At 37.9% G+C, this 21020-nt stretch overlaps 2 protein-coding genes across 2 annotated transcripts; both read left to right on the forward strand.

Annotated features, from left to right (window-relative positions):
- The first annotated feature begins 668 nt into the window (after window positions 1–668).
- On the forward strand, window positions 669–1820 carry LOC125279411. The gene is made up of 2 exons (XM_048209078.1): window positions 669–862; window positions 1019–1820. The coding sequence occupies exon 2, from the start codon at window positions 1022–1024 to the stop codon at window positions 1622–1624; it is 603 nt and encodes a 200-aa protein (XP_048065035.1). The 5' UTR covers window positions 669–862; window positions 1019–1021; the 3' UTR covers window positions 1625–1820.
- Window positions 1821–3771: 1951 nt separating this feature from the next.
- On the forward strand, window positions 3772–21010 carry LOC125280127 (transmembrane protein 132D-like). The gene is made up of 2 exons (XM_048210452.1): window positions 3772–3959; window positions 20592–21010. The coding sequence occupies exons 1-2, from the start codon at window positions 3887–3889 to the stop codon at window positions 21008–21010; spliced, it is 492 nt and encodes a 163-aa protein (XP_048066409.1). The 5' UTR covers window positions 3772–3886.
- Window positions 21011–21020: the final 10 nt, after the last annotated feature.

The following is a 21020-nucleotide window of genomic DNA, read 5'->3' on the forward strand; positions in this document are numbered from 1 at the left end:
AATTGAACCTCTTTCCTTGAAGTTCTTGATGAACCTATAAATTGTTGATTTAGGTGCAATCTTAGTAGCCACAATATCCTTGCCTGTGAAGCCATTTTTATGCAACGCAATGATGGCTGCACGTGTTTCTTTGCAGGTCACCATGGTTAACAATGGAAGAACAATGATTTCAAGCATCACCCTCCTTTTAACATGTCAAGTCTGCCATTCTAACCCAATCAGCCTGACATAATGATCTCCAGCCTTGTGCTCGTCAACATTCTCACCTGAGTTAACAAGATGATTACTGAAATGATCTCAGCAGGTCCTTTAATGACAGCAATGAAATGCAGTGGAAAGGTTTTTTTGGGATTAAGTTAATTTTCATGGCAAAGAAGGACTATGCAATTCATCTGATCACTCTTCATAACATTCTGGAGTATATGCAAATTGCTATTATAAAAACTTAAGCAGCAACTTTTCCAATTTCCAATATTTATGTAATTCTCAAAACTTTTGGCCACGACTGTACATATTTGGTGACATTTCAATGCATTAGGCCTGTCTGTACAATTCTAACAAGAGGTTTTATTTGATAGAACTGAAAGACTGGCACATGCCGGTGGAAGGAGAGGTATGTTCTCACAACAGCAGGAGACCATTATTGTCAATATGGTCCTTCAAAAATAATCTCATTCGTCTGCGTGAAATACAACAGCGAGTTGAGGAAGACAACGTGAATTTTGAAGGAATCAACAGTGTGAGTCTCTCCACAATTGACCGTGTCCTGAAACGCAACCTGATAAGTCTCAAACAAGCCTACAGAGTACCATTTGAGAGAAATTCTGAAAGGGTAAAAGAGCTACGATATCAATATGTACAAGTAAGTAATCAGGTCCAGCGATTATACAGCACTATTGAGTTACTGTACATCTTTACTGTGTTGAATGTAATGTAGCACATGTATACAGAGGCATGAAGCCTGGAATGCTATGTCATTTACGTTACTTCAAAAATTAATTTTCGTTAATTTCTATAGAGAATGTTTCAACTGGATTCCATGGAGAGGCCTCATGAGTGCATCTTCTTGGATGAAGCTGGCTTCAATCTCACCAAGAGGAGAAGGAGAGGCCGCAACATTATTGGTCAACGTGCCATTGTAGAGTTGCCAGGGCAGTGTGGTGGCAACGTGACCATATGTGCTGCCATCAGCAGCTACGGGGTTATTCACCGCCATGTAACTTTAGGGCCTTACAACACTGCCCATCTTCTAACATTTCTGGATGCTCTACAGGAAGCACTACTGAGACGTGAACAGAGAGGTGATGAGCAGGCAGAGCATCCCATGTATGTGGTAATCTGGGACAATGCGAACTTTCACCGTGGTCCTAGAATTCATGAGTGGTTTGAAAATAACCCACATTTTATAAATGTGTGCCTCCCACCATACTCGGCCTTCCTTAATCCCATTGAAGAATTTTTTTCTGCATGGAGGTGGAAGGTCTATGACAGAAATCCTTATGCACAGGAAAATCTCCTTCAGTCAATGGATGCAGCATGTGACAACATTGGAGTGGAAGCAATTCAAGGTTGGATTCGGCATGCTAAAGGATTCTTTCCCCGCAAGGGACAGGATTGCCTGTGACGTTGATGAGGTCCTGTGGCCTGACCAAGCCCAGAGGCATGATGCTGAGGCAGAATGATTTCAAGACATTGCTTACTATCGATCTGTTGCATATTTAGTTTGTGACTACATTTTATGTGTGCAAGTACTTGATAATAAAAATAATTTTTCCCTGCTCTGCCCTGAGTGCAGTGTTTTGCATTTATCTCTGTAGTGTGTAATGACTGCTGTGTAGTCGTTATGCATTAGCTGGATGTGTGTGTTATTTGAAAACAGTGTTTGGTTTTGGGTAAAGATAACATAGTTCTGAAGCAACTGTTTGATTAGTAAGTAATTTTAATTTATAAAGCACATTTACACACAGCGCAAACTGACCAAAGTGTTGTACAATGAAAACACACATATAGAATCAATAAATAAAGAATAATAAGTAATAAAATGAAATGAAATGAAATCTTCAATATCAGGGCACACAACAGAAATACATAACAGCAGAAATACCAGGTTAAGGAACAGGGAAGGCCAAAGAATAAAAATAAGTTTTTAACCTGGATTTAAATGCATCAATGGAAGGGGCAGATCTAATATGCTGGGGCAGCTGGTTCCACAAACGTGGAGCAGCAACTGCAAATGCTCTATCACCTCTCTGTTTAAGCCGTGAGCGCGGCACAAACAGGAGCCCATTGTTTGAGGATCTCAGTGACCTTTGAACTGAGTATGGCTGTACAAGGTCAGTAATATAAGTTGGGGAGAGTTAGCACCCATTAAGTGCTTGATATAGTAAGACAAGTCAAAGATTTTGACAGTGTAGCTTAAGTTTGGTGATTTGTGTTTAAGGTTTTGAGAAAGCGAGAGAAACATTCAAAAAAAGTGTTTTAGCAATTCAGAAATACTGTAAGTGGTAGGGTTCTGCACACTGAGAATCTTGCAAAATATTGACGAATCACTTGACCGTAATGTAAATGACATTTGAGAGCTGCAGCAGGAGAAGGATTTTCATGGAATAACATTTAATTTTTCTCTGTTCATCACGCAGCTATTGTATTGCTTCTAAAAACTATGTAGTAAGTATACGTTTTATGGCTTCCATCCACATTCACTTTTGATGAGTGGACAAGAGCCACTTAAAGCTCATTTATATCTCAACCTTTATTTCTGAGACTCACCACATAGCACCTTGTCTAACATTATCAATGAATATCTCATAAACTGTCAATGAAATTAGATATACAGTATGTAGGTAAAGAGGACAAAATTGAAAAATTGAAAACACAAGTCCAAGATACAATTTCACACAGAAAAGATCCATCCAGAAATGTGCATGTGGTGCTGGTTCTGTAATTCAGTGTCGACTTTATATAAGACTAATTTCAAATTATTTCAGAAATGTACTTGTTCTGGGGAAAAAATCAAAGCGGATAATAGCATGCGCAACATTAAAATATATATTGCCAGCGCAGGACTGTAAAATGTTTTGTAAACCTCATTTAGGAGGCCTTCTGGAAAAAAAAACCTGAACAAAATGTAGTCTCAAACATGACCACGGGATGTCACTGTCATTCCACAACCACAGCACAGGCTGACTTAATGAGAGATTTGGTGATTTAAGAGAAACTTTTGGTGTTTTTACGTGTACAATTTCACACTGTTACACTACACATTTTGTCATGTACTATGGTATGAATAACACAAGCATATCTAACCTCTTTCTGGTTGTAGATGCACTGTGTTGAGCAGTTAATCGCATGACTGTCACTGCCTGTCTCGTGTTTAATTCACTGTTAGCGGTAAATCCTGTCGCTCGTGCTCTGAACTGCTGAGGATCTAGAGCTCGCAATGGGTGACTGGTGGACAGATTATCGGAGTGTTTCGCGCTGTCAGGACACTAGTTTCTACACGGACGAGACCACAACAGAACGTATGAAGTCAACGACAGTTTTCAAACAAGAGAAAACTGAAATGTTACCTTTCTTTCATTGGATTATAACGGAAAGCTGTGCATTAATTTAGAGAAGATCAACAAAATGTGTTCTAAACTAATACATCTCGCTAAAGATACCGAGTTAGGTTTTGAATCACATGCCGCCCTTCAAACTGGAATGAATCTTTCAGAAGTGTGAAGCTCTTCATAGTCTGTGGAGCGCGTGCAAAGGTGAAGATTCCACAGGTAAAACAGCATCATGATGCCGACGGACCAAACGCGCTCCTCTGTCTCTCCTGTGTAGGGTTCATAAATGTCAGAAACGTTAATGGGACATATCATAGATAACCCCTGTGGCCAAAATGAGCGTCTATTCTCACCTATGGCGGATTCTGCAGATATTATTGGCAACGATAATCACGGCTGTCACTCAAGGTATGTAGATTTCTAGTCAAGTTGGAAGAGCTCAATCATGTTTTTGTCATTGTAAATAGTATTATACTGTATTTAGGAAGTGAAAGGGGTTTGTAATTCTTGAAAATGAATTTAGGAGCATTCAGAATCTTTACATAGAAGAACAAATGGGTGACTCGAGTTTCGTTTTAGACATGCAATTTAAATTTAATCACTCTATTAATGGCCAGATTCCAGAAAAGGAATTTTAGCCTATACTTTAAGAGTTAATTGTGTTCCATTCCACCTTTTTCCCTTTTTTTTTTTTTTTTTGTGAGACTTATTACTGTATAGTTATATTTCATAAAATTAATGTAGCATGAAAAGTTGATGGTTAAAACAAATCGAATGTAAAATCAAATGTTTGGCCCAAGCACTTTAAAACCTTCTTACAGTATCAGTATACAGATTCTAACAGTACAGTATAAAGTTTGTTTGATTAAAATTGTACAACATTGTAGTAGATTGGTCAAAATTATATTAAATTACCTGAGTAAAAACTATTTCCCATGCATTATTATATGCTGGCACGCACTATCTTATGAATGGGCATGATCCTTCTGACATACATGAATCTATCTGTATCTGTAAGGTAGGCCTACTTATCTGCAGAAACTATTTTTTTAGCCTTAAACATTCTGGATAAGAGCATGATAAAGTTTACATCCCTATAAAACTGATTTTTCAAACAGGTTTTAAGGGCATTATTGGATACAGAACCATATCCAACCTTTCCTCAAAGGTCTTTGCTCACTTCTCATTCTTTAGATTCTCATTTCTCTCATCTGTCTCAATCCTTTCTGTACTTTTTTTTTGTAGTGAGTGCTTGTTTCTCAAGGCATGGTCTGCATAGGATTAGTGCTCATCCTGTCCCAGAAACAGTGTTTCTACAGCTTCACTCATTCACAGGGGCTGAGACATCTGTGCTGTGTGTGTTCTCTCTCTTTAATGGTGTTTTAAGACATTTTAGGATCACTTCTATGTTGTTGCACATGAAAAGATATAAATGGAAACAGTATCACGCAAGAAATTGTGCTATTATTGTACTGGTTAAATATATATATGCTTTTATACAACAACTTTAACAAAGTTAATATTGAGTAACTTTTCTGACAAAATTTGTTGAGCTAGTTTATATATTTTATTTCTCTACCAACAAAACTTGTTCCAAAAGAAGCAAAATAATCAAGCCCTTTCAGAAAAGCACTTGGCCAATAAAATTTTCAGTGTTACTGTGCATTTGTTCAACTCAGTATCTACGATGGTGAGGTGCAGTGTAACAGCTTTGCATTAAGGGTGTATTATAAAGGTTGGTGCTGACTTGAAAAAAAAAAAAAGTAGCATGCAAGCTTGCTTGTTGACAATGTGATAATGTAGTATAATCACAGAAAGTATCTGCTATATACTAACAGCTGTCATAACATTATATTTATGTCATCAGACAGTACCAAATCTTTCAGCATTAAGGCCCCAATTGGTCAGTGTGAATGGTCTCTGCTCTGTCCTTGCAAATCCTGGAGCGTAAATGGTGCTATAACTGCTGCATTGAATTATTTTGTAATTAATTGCATTTGCTTAAATCAAAAGATAAACAAAACATTATATATTAAAAATTTCTCAAAGACCTCTAAACTTTGGAAAATGTAAATATGAATTAAGGCAATTCACACCAAGGACAAAAAATAAAGTGATAACAATAAAGAGAAGGTTCTAAAAATTGTTCTAAATATAAAAGAATAGCAGAGTCTACACCACAACTATAAAGACAACAGCACAGATAAACTATATGGTTGGAATCACTTTCAGAACTTTTTTTTTTTTTTTCAGCTGATGAGCAGTTTTTTACCACATGTAATGGAAAGGTCATTTAACAGAAATAATGTAATGCCAATTTACTAAACTTACAAATTTCTTTCCTTATACAGTAAGTGAATGTGTCAAACTTTTAATTAAAAAATATAATAAATTACATTGTTTTAATCCTTTTTTAGACTTAAAGTGAGGTGTTAAGCTGTCATAGCAAGACAGAGTGTCATCTCCAGTTTTACTCGAGGAAGTTTGAGGTATTTGTAAGAAGAAACAACTGTTGATGTGTCTCAAGGGGAAACACATCTGTGCTGTCAGCTCTTGTTAGTCTTTTTACTGTATTCTCACAGCATGGTGGTGAAACCCACTGCTTTTTTCAGTGTTATCAAATCTACTTAAGAGTCTTCTTTTTTTTAAAAATTGTTTTCACATTTCAGGTTGGTCCAAACGTCTATAATTAGGGCCCGAGCACTGATGGTGTGAGGATTTTTGCATCGCATTGAATCGCATTTTTGAGGGCCTAAACATGCTTGAAATCTCATGAAACTTTGCACATGTGTCAGAAGTGGTGAAAATTTATGTCTGATATGGGTTTCAGAATTAGGTGTGGCAAAATGGCTTGATAGCGCCACCTACAAAATTTTAATTAAGTGCCCTTCACGCTATGTTTCACGTATAGGTATGAAATTTGGTAGACGTGTAACAGCCCAATACCTACAAAACAGTCCCTGGGTGCAAAATCTGTAAAACCAACAGGAAATCAGAGGGCGTATTCACAAAACATTTTATCTTACCACTAAGAGTTCTCCTAAATAGCAGTAAAAGTTCCTAGCTAAGAGGTTTCTCTTAAAACCTATTCACAAAGCTGCTGAGACCAACTTTTACTAAGGAATAGAGAGAAGACTTAAGCTAAGAGAAAGGGTGAGGTTGACCTCGTTACTATGGAGTATACACACAGTGATTGACTGGGGGAGGAGTCAGCAATTTAATCATAGAAATATTGTAGAATGAGGTGTCATGTTTCCATATTAAAATAAAGGTTTCAAAATACAAATGTTGCCCTATTCAAATAAAGGTTTTAAAATGTAGGCTAAGTGTCACTAATTAAATTAGTATATACAGTTAATTGTGGACCACCTCTTGGATGTCTGCATCTCAAGAGAATGTAAAATGCAAGCAACAAATTATGTTTTATAAACAAAGTTTGGGAGGAACACATTGAAACGGTAGCAGAATATATACAGACGAGAGCCGACATCCCTCCGCCACCCCGTCCCTCACTCTCGGCTGGGGATATAGGGAGAACTTTGGGTTTGGGCTAAATTCCAAGCACGGAGCCCTCAATCCCCTTGGACAGCACACCAAATATGCTTATTATATATTTTTTTACTCTATTTAATCATTTGTAAATGTGAACTCATGAAAACCACTGCCACAGGTAATCGGCAATATTTATTTATTTCTTAAAGATTTTATTTTTGGCATCTCATCGTAGATTCAAATCTATAAATCAAAATGTATTGCATTTATGAAGAAAAGGTTCAGCACCCAAGGCTCTATCACTATTGCCTCAATGGTGTACAGTGTCTTTGGGTGGATTAGGACTGTTTGTGATTTGGTCTTAGTGACTTAGGAGTCCTCTTGACTACTCCTAACGTTTCACAGATTTAGGAGCTAGTTTTAGTGCTAAAATGCTTTGTGAAATACTCTTAGAGCAAAAATGTATGATTCCTAAAATTAGGACTGACACACCCATTATTTTTAAGAGTTTCTCCTAAATCGGCAATTTAGGAGCTACTTTTAGCCTTAAGATGTTTATTGAATACGGCCCCCAATATTTAGAATTTTCTCTGCAAAATTTTTGCAGTTTTTGCCATTTCCAGACGTTGTATTTTAACGAACTCCTCCTAGAGATTTAACCAGATCAACATCATATTTGGACAGTCTAGGCCTTTGCGATGTTCACTGAAGGGCGTGTCCGTGGTGGCCTGAAAAAGTTTGAAGTTTCGCCATGAAACAGGAAGTTGTTGTAACTTGGGCATACAATGTCCGATCTGCCCCAAACTTCACATGTCATGAAGAAACATCATAGGCAGTCCTGGCCTGAACACATCTACTTGGCAATATTCTGTTACAGTCATAGCGTCACCCAGGGGTAACAGGAAATGGCATGTTTTATACTGTGATTAACTCCTCGTAGAGATTTAACTAGATCAACATCAAATTTGGTCAGTCTAATCTTAAGGCATTGGTGATGTTAAATTGCGAAGATCTTGAGTTTTCGTTGAAGGGTGTGTCTGTGATGGCCTGACAAAATCTGATGTTTCGCCATGAAACAGGAAGCTGTTGTATTATTAGCTTTGTTAATATTATAATCTTATATTAAATATAATATATTTCAAGGGCAATTTAAGGACATTTTTGTTGCAATTTTGGTGTTGCTATGGGTCACCAATTGATTGCAAATATATGCTGCTGAGCACATACAGACAGCAGAATGCTTTCTTAGGGTGGACTGATGGATGATGCATGGATGGATAGAATCTGAGTGATTTTACTATATATTTTCAAGAATATTTGTGAAGGGTGAAATCAAAATAGTTTTATTTATATCTGCTCTCAAACCTGCTATCGATGTTTCATTAGTACTACAATAAGGTCCCATTTAACTAACATTGATTAACAATGAGCAGTTTGTTACAGTACATAATATTTTTGTTAACCTTAGTTAATAAAAATACAGCTGTAAATTGTTAGATTAAATTATCCCTGGTCCATTAAATAATAATAAAGTGCCCCTATTTTGCTAATTAAAAGGGATAGTTAATCTAAAAATGAAAATTCTGTCACCGTTTACTCACCCTCAAGTTGTTCCAAACCTGTATACATTTCTTTGTTCTGCTGCACACAAAGGAAGATATTTGGAGAATGCTTGTAACCAAGCAGATCACACACCCCACTGACTACCATAGTAGGAAAAAAATACTATGGTAGTCAATGGGAAGCAAGATCTGCTTGGTTACAACTTTAAAGAGCATTTAAAGATATTGTCTCTCAAAAGTAAGTGTCAACTCTGAGTCAATAAAACAAGTCATTTGTGAAACAAATCCCAGGTGTGACGTCACAACAAAACATTGGCATATTGCCTGCCGACTAATTTTTTCAACAATACCACAGCAGTAGAATCTTTTCCCGTCCCGTGTTCCCGTCATTTTACTGACAACTGCTTCTCAAACCTCAGGGAGTTTAACGCAGGATTCACAAAACACTTGGTCTTAAAATATGGATCCGTGCCCAGTTTATTCAGACCAGCTTGCTCCTCTGAATCTCTCGAAGTATGATTAATAATTGATGTTTATATTTTCTAGCATTCATTCAAAAATCATAGTTTTTTTATGTTATGTTGTGTAAAATACACCCAATAGTCTGTATGTCTCCTGCTAACCGGCTAACTCATGTTTCTGTAGTTCTGCTATTCAGATGTGGGTCCAATATTGTCTAAAAATGTGTTGATTAATGCAGCTTGCTTGTCTTATTACTTGGAGTAATGATCAAGGAAGGAGCACGACTTTTGTTTACAGAGTCTAATGCATTATCAGCTGTTCACGTTTGTGCTCGGCTAATGTGGGAGTTTACAACATAGCTGTGGGCCCGGTTCACTTACATAACTGTAAAACAAATTGTTTTTTTTTTTGTGTGTTTTTATTATTACAGTAGAGTGGAGCTCTATCTGTATTGTAATAGGATGTTGAGATGCATTTTAATGTCAAACAATGATTTTTTTTATGACGAAAATGTCTGTGTACACATCTGGCCTAAATGTTTATCTTATGTTAGAGGTTTTCAGCTTCACTTGGCATTCTGATACAGTTCCCACAGGTGTACCTACATAAAGTATAACAGTGACGCTGCTATCACGTCTTATAAATGACGCAAACTAAGGTGACACTTACCATAGAGAAACGTCCTACTCCAGTTCTGATTGCAAATCAGTTTCTGGTTAATCGACAACTTCAGACATTTCATCATCGGACTTGGGCTCGAATTGAAATGGTAAAGTCGACCCTATCTTTTCTGTCCATAGATTGTATACATACCCCTTAATGCCTGAGTCACTTGCGTCACCGCTCTAGCTGGAGGCAAAACATAAATAAGAACTAATAGCGGGCGCACTAAAAGTTTGAGGTTTTGACTTTAAAATGTTGTCTTGTTGTGTTTTTGGCTGCCACGGCAATGGGCAGCGCAAAAAGTGTGCACAGTAGACAATCAATCACAAATATCAGGACTGGTAATGCCATCAGCAAGTTTCTGTTTTATTGGTGAAAAGTCGCCAACTTTCAGCGCACTAGCTAGCTTAAATGTTAAACAAACATACAGCAATAGATGTGTGTGCCATCCTTTGAATGGTCTCTTAAAATAATCCACATTGCTAGCCATAATCATAGTTAGCCCAGCGTTAGGTTACATTAGACAATAAGCCTTGACAAAATTCCCCGGACCACCCAAAAGTAATTCATATGTTGTCTAGGAAATATCCAAAACTTAAGTTAATTTACAAAAATAGCTGTCACGGTCCCGCAGAGTCAGTGACTGTACATATTCGGACAGTTCTGAACCTTCTTCTGCATCTATGTTTAATAAATCCCTCCTAAAACGTGCTAGCTTACGCTTGTCAACATTGAGTCCAGTGTCTCTTTTTGCCTCCAGCTAAGCCCCGCCCACCAGGAAACGTTGCAATGTTTACAAACTTTTAAGGGGTCTATGTCTTGCGAATTGATAGCTGTCATTCAGTTACGGCAATGGGCGCACAGTGCGCACAGTAGACGAATCACAAAAGACTGGGCCATCTGACCAACCAGAGCAGTGTAGGCTCACGGAAAGGAGGGTCTTAGAGAGACTGATTCTTTGAACTGTTTCTAAGGGTGCTTTCACACCTGCCTCATTTAGTTCGGTTGAATCGTACCAGAGTTCATTTCCACCTTTGGTGTGGATCTTTTGGGCAGGTGTGAAAGCAGCAATCGCACTCGGGTGCGCACCAAAAGTGAACCACAACAAGCGTCCCGAGACCTGCTTGAAGAGGTGGTCTACAGGTACGCTTTCAAAATGAAATCTGTGCGGTTCGCTTGATGGAAGCAATCCGACCCAGTTAACAGACTAACGAACCAAATGTTTTTCATGTTTCATAACATGTAAATGCTGCTATGAATTCTGTGAAGCACATCTATTGACCATAGCCGAAGTGCTATATGAACGACGTTGTGTACATTGCACTGCTACCATTTGCGAGAATGCTCGTCCCGACTAAGCATACCCATGCTCTGCTTCATGATCAGAATTCACTTTCTCTCTCGACACACTGACAACAGTTCTACTACTAGACAGCGCTGCTGGAGAGAGAGAAAGATGCTGTTTTCTCATTTTGTTGTGTTTATTTAACAGCGGGAAAGACGTTACTGAGAAGAAAGTGCATGGCACATATTTACATATTCATCTAAACGTCGATGGAGCGAACTCAGCAATCATTAGTGTGGGCGGCGTCAGATGTTCGTCTGACCAATAAGAGGACAGTATACTCGCATGTGACTTGCATGCATTTCGGTAACTTCGAAATTTTACCCCTGAAAGCGAACCTAGCCAAGGACAAAATGCAACATTCGTTTGAAGTATACCCTGGGGCAAAACTTAAGGGTGCCATAGGTGTCAAAACACCCTGCCTCATGAACTAAGGTGAAATTAAATATATATTATGAAGAAAATGAAAGTGTTTTTTAACCTTGCATGCATGTAAACCTGTTGTAAGAGACTCCCAATATTAAGAACCTTAAAGGCATAATATGGGCACTTAAAAATTATCTCAGTGTTTAAACATGCACATCAAACATACTGAGCATTATCTCAGTGTTTAAACACGCACAACAAATGTACTAAGCATTTATCTCAGTGTTTAGATAGCACGCAACCTTACTGTTTTCCCCATAGTGTGGCTAGCACGCTTATTAGCCCATCATACTTACGGATTTAGAGCTGAATCCAGCCAGATGTTATCTATGTCATTTGCTGAAATGGAGTGGTATATAGAATGGATGTTGACCTAATGAACTGCTAATGCTGATGCATCCAGTCCTGCTGATGGGTAGCAGAGAGAACTTTATATTAACTCAAAGCCAAATACTCAGAACTAAAGAACCTCACACAAATTTAAAACATCTGAAACAAACAGCTCTCCACACATAAATTCTCTAACAAATTCTCTAACAAATATACACATTATCTGCTCAGATATTTTGACATGAACGAAGCATTTAACTTAAAACACTACAGAAACCATCTCAGGTTATGTATGTAACCATGGTTCCCTGAGAGGGACAGAGACGCTGCGTCGAAGAAGCTGTGGGAACGCCTCCGCATGATTGCGTCGTGAAGCGCATTTGAAATCAGTCGAAGGGCATGAAGAAACATCATAGGCAGGTGATGTCATGTACAGGAAACTTTAAGCACACCTGAACCAATTTGCGCTAGCTTCTGATAGGGTTAAGCAAGTCAGTCACTGGCACAGTCATCCTCTCACAGAACCATGGTTACATACGTAACCTGAGACGTTCCCTTTCAAGGGAACTCACACTGCGTCAAAGACGCTGTGGGAACCTCAATACCCTCACCGCCGTAGTAACACAAGTGCCTGTCTGTGTGAAATGTCAGCGCACACTAAGACGAGACCCCCCTGACCTCGGGGTTGAGGCCAGATCCAGGTTGTGAAGCCTCACAAATGTGTGCGGCAAGAGCCATACTGTCGCATCACACACTTCTTGTAGGGAAACTCCTGATAACAAAAAAGCTTTAGCGGCCATATTCAGAGTTGAGTGGTCCCCGAACATAAGAGGTGAAGGTTGGCCCAGCTGACTCATAAGCAAGTGATATAGCTTCAACTATCCACTTGTTCATCGTCTGCTTAGATGCAGGGTACCCTTTCTGAGGCGACCAGAAACAAACACGGAGTTGATCTGGTTTATGCCACAGGACAGCTCTGTGGATGTAAGCATCTAACGCCCTAACTGGGCAGAGTAGATTTAGCTTCTCCTGGTCTGGGGTTTTAAAAGGACGTGGACAAAAGGCCTGCAGCTTCTTAGGGCTTGCCACATTAGTGGGAACCTTAGGAACATAACCTTGCTTAGGAAATAAAAAGTCTTTCACCATGCCAGGTGCAAACTCAAGGCAGGAGGGATATACCGACAGTGCTTGTAAGTCTGCAATTCTTTTGAGAGATGAAATAGCAATGAGTAGAGCTGTGACGGTGGCAAATTTTTACTACCGCAGTGGCAAATCACCAACAACCGCCGGTGTTGCGGTGGTGGGGTCCAAAGTGGGGGCGGGGTTTGGTTGTATTTTTATATTTTATATATATATATATATATATATATATATATATATATATATATATATATATATATATCAGAGGTTGCGTTAGACTTGTGTTTCGCCATCATTTTGATGGACAGGATCGTAAAAAAATATTAAAAAGTCATTTAATAGCTTCTGATTTCGTCCACATTTTCATTTTTATTCACAAACTTACATGATAAGCAAATGGGCCTAGTTATACATTTATTTATATTATGAAAATAAAGTTGATCAAAGACTGCGTCAAGTTCTTTCCTCTTTACTACTGTACATAACGAAATAAAAATGAATGAAAATCAAAAAATAAGTTGAAGGATACTATCTTACCGAAATCTGCATCACGTCAGTTCAATCAGTGTTGTAAACAATATCACGTAACATTATACCTAAGAAAAGCCATTCGTTGACCATGAACTTATAGTCAGCAAGAAAAATAACAAAACAATTATGTGAGTAAGCATAATTAACTTTATTCTTATAAAATTAAAGACTTAATCTGGGTGCTCTTCTGTGTGTAATCAAGCGCATCGTTTTCATTTTGTTCTGGAGACTGATCTCGCGCTCTGCTGCCACACTAGAGCACACTCACCACCTACCGGACAGGGGTGGGAATTACAGTTACAAGCTGCAATATATGTCAAAATGACGGACGGCCTGCAGATTTTTTTCCGTCACTGCTAAAAAAATCCATCAATAACGGAAAATTTCCAGTTAACGCGACCTCTTATATATATAAAAAATGTCACACTACCACCGGTGACACTCCACGACCGCGGTGGCATGGTTGTCATGCCTACCGTCACAGTCCTTGCAATAAGGAACACAGTCTTGAGAATAAGGATTTTTTCGGGAACCTCCTCAATAGGCTCAAAGGGAGCCAAGGACAAGCCTTTCAAAACTATGGCCAAATCCCAAGTCGGCACCCCCGAGTTTGCTGCAGGCCTCAGCCTCAGAGTGCCACGAAGGAAGTGAGTTACCCATGGGTGTCTCCAACAGACATACCATCTAAAGGAGTGTGGTAAGCAGCAATGGCCACCACATACACCTTTAAGGTGGCTAGGGATAACCTAGCAGAGAACTGATCCTGCAAAATCTTGTACTGAACCAACTGGGCAGTTAGCTGGGTCTAGTATGTGACCCCTATACCATGAGGTGAACACTTTCCACTTCAGGGCATACAGCCTCCTAATGAAGGGGGCTCTGGAATAGAGTATGGTCTCTACAAAGAGACATTAATCTATGGGCTGGACCCCTCAGAGGCCAAGCCCACAGTCTCCATAATTCCTGAGAGAGAAGGTCTCTCCTGACCGGAATCTCCCAAGGAGAGCCATCAAGGAGAGACACTAGGTCTGAGAACCACACTCAGCCCGGCCAGAACGGGGCTACAAACAACAAACGGACCCCATCCCGGCACACTCTCTCTAGAACTCCCACTGATTCAAGCGCCTTGGGATGTAGACTGCTTTTAGTGACAGCAGTTTCCCTTGGGCCCACAAGAGGATCTGGTGTGCCAATCTGCATAATGGGCGTGAGCGCAGACCCCCTTGATATTTTATATATGAGACCACCGCTGTGTTGTCTGTGTGGACCACACATCATGTCTGGGAGGAAGTGTTTCAGTGCCAGGAACACGCATCCAAAAGATTTGCATCCATCCTAAGAATTACACGAAGACAAGGAGCTCCCAAAACTGGCCCTTGGGAAAGAAACCAAGGTTTATTCCACATGATATAAGCATGAAGGAATCACCGCATGACCTTGATCATGCAAAATGGGTTTCCCCTCGAGGAGAACCCCTTGGTTTTGAGCCAACACTGCAAGGGTCTCATGTAGAGCAGGCCAAAAGGTATAGTATTTATAATATTTTTGACCTATTAAACGAAAGGAAAAACAACGGTTTATAAATTAAAGTAATTTTTCAAGATATTTTAATGTTTGCTGGTTAAAAATACTGACGCTATTCCTGAGAGGAAAAAAGTCGCATAGGCCTATATGTCGCATTTTATTATATGCTACATTATTACATATCTTTGTTTACAAATGGTCAGGGTCATTGTCTTGATAGGCTTATCTGTAGCCTTCTATTTCCTTGTTTGCTTCCCTTGGAAGTGTGAGTTTTGGAGTCCTGTCTTTTGCTTTTTTTAATGGCAGATGATGATGAGGGGAGTCTTCCCTCATGTCTTTCTGCTGAACTACAGTCCTCACTTTGAACAAAACAAACCTGCCTTAAAAATGAAAAAAAAAAAAAAAAAATCAATCTTTCCATCCGAGCAGAATTGTATTTAACGTTTCTGTTCCACTTCCTTCGTATTCACGTTCCGAACCGGTTTGATTCGAAAAAATCGGTTAATAACTATTTTTATTTTATTTTTTTATTTTTGCATGTAGCCTACTTAATAATAATAATAATAATAATAATAATAATATTTTATTTATTAAAGAACAAAGAGAGTTATTTGTCGTCTTACCAATAGGTCTCAATTAGGCTATCTTTTATAACAAGATTCTGTCCAAATGTAAACCTATTAAAAAAAGGAAAAACAATGGTTTAATTAAAGTATTTTTTCAAAATTTTAATGTTTGCTGCATGGTTATACCGACGCTTTCCTGAGAGGAAAAAGTCTAGGCCTTTTTAATTACAGAAATAATGATAATAAAGTTATCAGTAAATAAAGTAAAATGTTTACATAGCCTCCACATAGCTTTGTTTATAATGTTTGTAAACTAAATTATGAACAAAACTGCCCTATATTATTTTACAATCCACTTATGTACTCCACAACAAAACCTCTAAAGTTAACATTTGACTATTCAAGCTAAACGTCAAGCCAAAACGAATTTAAAAAAATTTTTATTTTTAACGCCATTCCAACTTCTATTTCTATATTCAAGGCGAGAAACAAGTTTATTTATTGGAAATAAAACAAAATAAGATGTAAAACGAATTCATTTAAAGTGAATTTATAGCCTACCTTTCTCATTCGGCACGAATCCAACTGTTTTCAATTTTGAGACGAATGCTAAACTCTTATTTATTTACATGAGCTTTGTAGCCTACTTCACTCATTATTGACGTAAAACATCATCCTTCACATATAACAGCACAGTGAGGCGATGGTCACGGGTGGTCAACGGCAGATTGTATTACAGAATTGAATTGAGCAGTGTAACGTTTGGTTGATTGTATTTTATTTTTTTTTAATATTCAACAGGGTGCGATATCAAGTAAGCAATGCAAGAATTTGTGTGCATGCGCGTGAGGCGCCGGCGCGACCACTGGATTTGTTTTCCTTCTATAAGACTGTCTCCGTAAACTGTCTCCATAATTTATGGTCATACAGGTAAAAGAAGACATAATTCATACAAAAGACACTCATTTTTTTTTATTTTTTTTTTTTATTATGCAAACAGACAATTACAATAATTACAGAAAACAAATTAAATGCAGAAAACAAATACAAAGACCAACAAAATAAAAAAGACACTCAAATAACGAAAACAAGCAGAATGTCTGATTTCCTTTTCTAGATCTTTGGACTACGCCACAATGCGCCACTTTAGTTTTGTTCATCTGTAGACCCAAGTGAAATATTTCGTGTAGCCTATAAGCTTAAATATTCCCTTTTATTTTATGGGTTATGTAGGTAGGCCTAGTTTTCTCTGTTCACAGAAGCGCTGCAGATGTGTGATGTGACGTTGAAAATTGTACTCGCTGGTTTCAAAACACACAACAAGCTGCATATTACTTGACATTCATTTTCACTTAAATGTAGGCCTAATACTTGATGGCTGGTGACATATATCATCGGAAAAAACTAATGCCAGGGCATTGCCATTGTGACTTACCTAACCTATGATGACCTGACAGCTGAGCCTGAGCACGTCAGCGCGGGCATCTCAGTGTAGAGCGTGAGCGCGGGCATTTCACACACTTTAAATGCGTCAGCTTCACATTTGCATAGGCTGTACTATTTGAATTCGTGATTGGTTGACTGCCAAATCAAAATATTAAACGGAACGATAAAATAACGTTATTAATCGGTTAATGGCCATTTCAAATTAGCGTTTCTGTTCAGAACGATTAAATTTGATTTCGTTTCCGTTTCTGGTTAAGTTCCGGTCAAAATTTCGTTCGTTTCTGTTTTTCGTTTTACGTTCCTTGAACCGCTTCAGAGCCCTGAACCTGTGTGTATGTGTGTGTTCTGCAGGTAAAAAAGTGTTCCCATACTTTTACCTGCACTATGAATGTTTTGAATGTGGAATGCTATGAATGTTTTTGTTTGTTTGGAACTATGTTTGTAAGATCATACACCATTTGTATAGAAATCCAGTCCAAAAGGTTACTTACCCCTCAGAAAAATAATAATTTTAATGACAATGTCAGTCAGGCAGAATTTTATCCAATTCTGATTAATCTTTTCTCTTTGCATGTTCTGTCACTGCTTCAGCTGTAAATGACTGCATGACCCCACAATCTGCTTTTTGAAAAATATTTCCAGGAATTTTGGACTGTCTCTTTTGAGCTTATCCATGTTATTGGAGTTGTTGTTTTTTTTCTTTTTTCTTTTTACTGGCATATAATACACAATTCTCTGAGTTTATCAATCCGCAGGAGTTTTTCATGGATATACTAGAATATTGAATTGATATTATGCCTATAAGATGAAAGTGGCTGAAGCTTTGGTGGATTAAGATAGGCTGCATTGGATGCAATATTGCAGATTTACATTTGGTATTTGGTTTCAAAGTAAGTAGTAAATATAATATTCATATTTCCATATCTGGTAGCAGACCAGGGCATTGATAGAGCTCTCTTTATGTTATATTTGACAAAAATGCCTTTCATTCTCAAGTTGAGTCTAGTTGGTTAATGAATCAGAAATCATAAAGAAATCATATTGACTTTCAAAATCATCATCATACAACTGGTCTTCATACAGTGCATACAGTTATTTTATTTTATTTAACCATATCTCTATTGCAAAAATATGAAAGTTCAAGAAAATCTCCACAATGCTTTTTATTTTAGCTGTTCTATGTTTGAAGCCCAATCTTGCAATGGAAATGTCACTCTACTAATAGTTTTCTTGTGAACATATGATAAGATGTTTTTAATGAAATCACTTTATGAATTACTGAGGCAAGCTAGCATTAATTGGCTGCAAAAAAAAAAAAAAAAAGTAGGTCTTTACATTAATAAAGGCCTTCTAAAGTGAAGGCAATGCATTTTTGTAAGAAAAATATCCATATTTAAAACTTTTAAAAAGTGTAATCTCTAGCTTCTGCTAACTGTCCTAGACACGAGAGAGTTGGCGTCCCAGCTTATGAATGTAGGATGCAGGCGCAGTGTGAGCTCCGATGAGAATATGCTAGTCTCACGAGAACCAAGTTGTGTACAGCAAAGGAAATCAATGTGAAGAAGTGTATTGTTTGAGCTATACTCTACATTTTATTAGTGTTAAAATGCTGATTTCTTGTGAATATCCTGGGTTGCTTCAACAAAGATATAGTCTTGAGGTTTTCTGTCTTTAGAATTTGGGCCACCATCCACTCCCATTATAAAGCATGGATTAGCCTTGACATTGTTTAATATAACTCAAATTGTATTCATCTGAAAGGATGGTTGAAGGTGAGTAAATCATGGGGTAAATTTTCAATCTTTTGGGTGAACTATCCCTTTAACTATGTTAGTGATACACATCACCAAATTTATTAGGCTTGACATTGCAACAAATTGTTATAAATTGAACAAAACATCACATTTCATAATTATAAATTACTATAAGTAATTATACTACTGTACGTATGTCCAACCTTACAGAGATACATACAGTACACTCACGTTAATATATGTACTACTATATAACAAATCTAAACAGCTTGAATGTTATACAGTCAAAAAATATAATAGATCCTACTTTACCTGTTAGTGTACTCATGTAAAGCAGTATACTGTATATACCTATACAGAAAATCTCAGCTGCTGTCACAAAATCGTAAACTATATTAGCACAGCTTTATTTATAAAGATGGATATATATCCCATCCAACTTTATTCGCATGCACACAGTACACTTGTGTAAAGAGATATAGTCACTATTATATATAAGGTATATTCACTATTTATAGAGAGAGAGAGCATATCCAACCACATTGCAAACATTAATGTCACGATTTTCTGTAAAGCTGCTTTGTGCAATGTGTATTATGAAAAGCGATATACAAATAAAATGGACTTGACTTGACTGAAAATTGCTTAGCTTCCGAGATCAGTTTCTATGGTTATATGGTTGTAAGCAACATCCAAAACAATTAGACCAAAAAAATCAAATAAAGCTACTGAGAGACATTTTGGTGGTGCACACACAGGACTATGTAGACACACTATATGGAATGAAGACAACATTACACATCTCTCTTAAAGGTGCCCTAAAACCAGTTTTTACAAGATGTAATATAAGTCTAAGGTGTTCCCTGAATGTGTCTGTGAAGTTTCAGCTCAAAATACCCCATAGATTTTTTTAAATTAATTTTTTTAACTGCCTATTTTGAAGCATCATTAACTATGCACCGATTAAGCGAGTGTGGCCCCTTTAAATCCTCTCGCTCCCTGCCCCTCGAGCTCTCGACTATTATACAGTGCATTTACAAAGTTCGCACAGCTAATATAACCCTCAAATGGATCTTTACCAAATGTTCCTCATGCATACTGCATGCATGCATTGGATCATGTGAGTATTGTATTTATTTGGATGTTTACATTTGAATTCTGAATGAGTTTGAGGCTGTGCTCCGTGGCTAAAGGCTAATGCTACACTGTTGGAGAGATTTATAAAGAATGAAGTTGTGTTTGTGCATTATACAGACTGCAAGTGTTTAAAAAATGAAAATAACAACAGTCTTGTCTCCGTGAATACAGTAAGAAACGATGGTAACTTTAACCACATTTAACAGTACATTAGCAACATGCTAACAAAACATTTTAGAAAGACAATTTACAAATATCACTAAAAATATCATGATATCATGGATCATGTCAGTTATTATTGCTCCATCTGCCATTTTTCGCTATTGTCCTTGCTTGCCTTACCTAGTCTGATGATTCAGCTGTGCACATCCAGACGTCCTGCCTTGAACATGGGCTGGCATATGCAAATATTGGGGTCATACATATTAATGATCCCGACTGTTACATAACAGTCGGTGTTATGTTGAGATTCGCCTGTTCTTCGGAGGTCTTTTTAAACAAATGAGATTTATATAAGAAGGAGGAAGCAATGGTGTTTGAGACTCACTGTATGTCATTTCCATGTACTGAACTCTTGTTATTCAACTATACCAAGGTAAATTCAATTTTTCATTCGAATGGCAGCCTTTAAACTAAATTCTTTCCTTTTTCCTTTTTTGCAGAGCTGGACAGTCAGGAGATCTCCGATGCCACCAAATCCTCCACCCCATATCCATTGTTCCTTCCCGTAACTTATCAGGTATGGGATGCTGAATACTTCCTACTAAAAGAAGCAGGACAGGACATCATGCGTAATTCCAGCATGCAGAGCCACACACAGCCATTTGTCATGCTCCAAGCAGGACGTCTCCCAGTTATCAATGCCAGCTACGGCCCACTCTCAACCAAACAGGAGATCCCTCCTGGACTTAGTGCAGTCGGTGCAGTTATTCCGGCCCTCACCACCAGTTTTCACCCTCAATTGGAGAGTCCAGTCCTTTATCCTGACCCGGTGGGTCTATTCATCTTCTCCCAAAGTGCGAGTCCTGTTCTACGTGGCTGGGAGAGACTGGGACAGAGGAGAGAAAGGAAAAAGAAATAAAAGATGAGCT

The sequence above is a fragment of the Megalobrama amblycephala genome, linkage group LG12, assembly GCF_018812025.1.
Source record: "Megalobrama amblycephala isolate DHTTF-2021 linkage group LG12, ASM1881202v1, whole genome shotgun sequence".
NCBI classification, from domain to species: Eukaryota; Metazoa; Chordata; class Actinopteri; order Cypriniformes; family Xenocyprididae; genus Megalobrama; species Megalobrama amblycephala.

Bases quoted from the DNA above. Each gene is read 5' to 3' on its own strand.
- LOC125279411 (XM_048209078.1), top strand. From the start codon at position 1,022: ATGTTTCAACTGGATTCCATGGAGAGGCCTCATGAGTGCATCTTCTTG.
- LOC125280127 (XM_048210452.1), top strand. From the start codon at position 3,887: ATGAGCGTCTATTCTCACCTATGGCGGATTCTGCAGATATTATTGGCA. The intron at 3,960-20,591 runs GTATGTAGATTT...CCTTTTTTGCAG, and splicing joins AATCACGGCTGTCACTCAAG to AGCTGGACAGTCAGGAGATC.